General features: G+C 44.6%; 1 protein-coding gene across 1 annotated transcript in view; it reads left to right on the top strand.

Moving 5' to 3' along the window:
- LOC109467659 overlaps positions 1-3,174 on the top strand; it is a 10,237-nt gene that overhangs the window by 5,727 nt on the left and 1,336 nt on the right. Inside the window, exon 3 of the mRNA XM_019765703.1 lies at positions 3,042-3,171. Within this exon, the coding sequence (XP_019621262.1) occupies positions 3,042-3,171 (130 nt within the window). The remainder of the gene's footprint in view (positions 1-3,041; positions 3,172-3,174) is intronic.

Raw genomic sequence — 3,174 nt, 5'->3', positions numbered from 1 at the left:
ACCAGAAGTTTCGCTGCAGTACTTTCTAATTCAATGACGTGGGGACCCCCCACGAAGCCCATATCCGAACTTGACCTTGGTATTGTCAATGGTAACTTGCCACTAAAAACATGAACATCCATTTAAAGATTCTCGAGTTATCTTGATGACAAGAAAAAACACAAAAAACAAAGGTCAACTGCAGTGACATAGAAACCCCCACGGGGCCCATCTTTGAACTTGACCTCGGCATTTTCAACGGTAACTTGCCCACTAAAAATAATGAACATCCATTTAAGGATTCTCGAGATATCTTGATGACAAGGAAAAAACACCAAAAACCAAGGTCAACTACAGTGACTTAGGAACCCCCCACGAATCCCATTTTTTGCCTGGACAATGGCCACCCCTAAATCAACCTGCCTGCCAAAAATCGTGAACCTCGGACCTTGCCTTCAAGAGTTATCGTGCCTAATCTGCCAAACAGTGCAAACCCGATTTCATAACCTTCTCCGAAGGCATAGCCTTCAGTCGAAGGCAATGAGCGGAGCAGCAGTTGTCATCCTGTCCTGTTTCTTTCCTTTCATTCCATCTTCCAATCTTGTAATTGTTACTCCTTGGCCATACATAGTTACAGGCAGCGAAATTTCTTGTTTCCTTTCTAGGAACAGGACAAAATCAATGCGCGCGCGGACGTCATCCTTAAAAATTACTGGCCTTAACGGTGTGGCCTTAACGATAAGTTAAAAAAGGCATGCAGACCCTCTTTAGAGCTATGGAACGCCACCAATGGTTAGAAGGTGTAGCGACGAGACACAGTCCGACTTGGGAGTATAATTACTACACCGGAGATGGACCCTCGCCCAGAGTTAGCGGAAAGGCGAGTCCTGTGTTTGGGTGGACGGACGGGCTACCTAAACATACACATCAATCTACATGACAGAACGGAAAAGCAGGCAGTAGAAAAGTTCACAGTGTACACCTTTCTTCTCAAGCAATATCACATCCTTGCTATAAATCGTACTTCTCAAATCTGAATTAGGTAGTATTCAAATCACTATTTTCATAGTAAAATGTTCAACTTTATTTTAACACAATTTTAATGACTATACATTACATGTGTGTATATTTAGTGTACGAATGTTGACTGAACACTTTTAATTAAGCCATCAGGTGGAACTTATAAAATCTTGTCTTGCTGTTTCAACACTGCTTCGTTCAATTATTGTTGTAGAACCGCGAAAATAAACGTTGGAGTTGGAAGAAAGCCAGTTAGTACACCTCGTGTCACCGAGTTTAAATTTGTTCTGGTTGGGAGGTCCTAGCCTCTACCAAGCTTCGGGAGGCGGCTGGAAAGAGTAGAAATACCTGTCTAGTTCTGTGCCAGAATGGGTTAGGGTTAGGATCAGGCACGGTTCTGGAAAGCCAGTTAGTACACCTCGTGTCACCGAGTTTAAATTTGTTCTGGTTGGGAGGTCCGGCCACAGACATAAGTTTCAGTTTATGGCTGTTTAAAGTCTTTGCTGTTAACCTAGCTCTTCTAACCGCTGAAATAGGGCTGTGTGCCTTAGACCTTTTTCGGGTACAGGTGCAATGGTCTGCACTTGTATCTAAAAGGCCTGGTCAGTAGATTGTTTGCAAGTTATCCATGTAGACAACAGTACAATTTTGTGAATTTTAGTCATTTGTCCAACATTCCTGACCGCTTGAATTTCATCATCATCACCATCATCATCATTATACATGTATAAGAGATTGTAACAATAGAGACCAGTTTTTTTAGCAAGCTCGCATCGCATCGGTTCCGTAGTCCCTAAAGGATGTATAGAAAATTCAGTATGGCCTTACGACATTACGAAGGCTTGGCAAAAATATACAAAGAGTCTTGCCTGATAAAACGCCGGATAAAATGGTACATACTGCTTTCTCTGCTTAGCACTCAGCATTTGGGAAAGAGTATGGGAGTTAAACACACAGCACTACCAGTGGACTAGCCCCCTGTTGAAGTGATTGCGCAAAGGTGTGGCCCAAGGGCTACAGAAATGGAGATGGGCACCACCCCTGTGCTCTGTACAGAGTAGAACAGGGTATTTTTTAGAGAAGATGCGACGAATTTGGCCTTATGTCTGACAGAAAACGTAGCCCAGGTTCTCCCCGGTTAATCCGACGGTCGTTCTTGTCTGACAGACAACAATAATCACGGAGTTGGACCGGCTCAAGTTGTCAGGAGAAAGATTATCCGGACGGATTAGTGTGGATTATGGCTGTCAGCGGCAAGCTGTGGCCGTGGTACGCTTCATACGGCTGTTAAAGACATTGATCGCAATTTCAGAGTGGCGCAGCGGCAGAGTGCTCGACTCGGAACCAAGAGGCCCTGGGTTCGAGTCTTGACATGCCACCGATCTTGTGCCCTTGGGAAAGGCACTTTCCTCAAGTGAAAATAAGTATTGTACTGTCATGTATTGTCCCCTGTATTGGTGACGGCATACATGTAAAAAAAGTTGAAAAAGCTTGAGTGTGCCGTCACCACGTCTCGTGATTACATGTTGGAATATAAAACAAAACAAACTGGAAATATTGTGCACCCTCTACCGGGGTAGTTGTTCCGGCAGATAGTACAGTTTGTCGCAAAATGTACCCTCTCTGGCCAGCTAACTCCCCTTGTATACTATTCCCTTCATTTTGGCCAATTTCTACTACAGCAATCCGCTACACATGCCTGGTAGAGGCTAATTCGAAACACAAAACTCAGAAGTTCACAAACTTCCCAATCAACCTCTGCTTGAATTTTGGCACTTGTAGCCGTTTGGCAGACACAGTCGGCACAGCTGATGACAGATTAACACGTGGGTTGATTTTGGCAAGTTTCCCGGGCAGAAAGCCTCGCTTTTTTCGACACAAGGGTGACCCTGTGACGTCATAGCTAGCCTACCTTGCCAACTCAACTGTCTACAAGCAGTCTCTGCCAGACTAACTACGCTGGCTATATATAGGAGAATATTTGCCAGGGGAGTTTGGCCTACCTGATTTTTGTTTGTTTGTTTATTTGTTTGTTTATTTAGTGTCCCCAGGCCAACAGTGCAGGGAGAGATGGGGGCGAGCGCTGATGGAATGTTTCCATGACTACCGCCGAGCCATGAACGACCTTGGCGAGCTGCTCCTGTCTTCTGAAGGACAAACGCTCTTCTGTGGGTA

The sequence above is a fragment of the Branchiostoma belcheri genome, unplaced genomic scaffold (assembly GCF_001625305.1).
Source record: "Branchiostoma belcheri isolate BF01 breed outbred unplaced genomic scaffold, Haploidv18h27 scaffold187, whole genome shotgun sequence".
NCBI lineage: Eukaryota > Metazoa > Chordata > Leptocardii > Amphioxiformes > Branchiostomatidae > Branchiostoma > Branchiostoma belcheri.
This window is presented reverse-complemented; position numbering and strand designations above follow the sequence as displayed.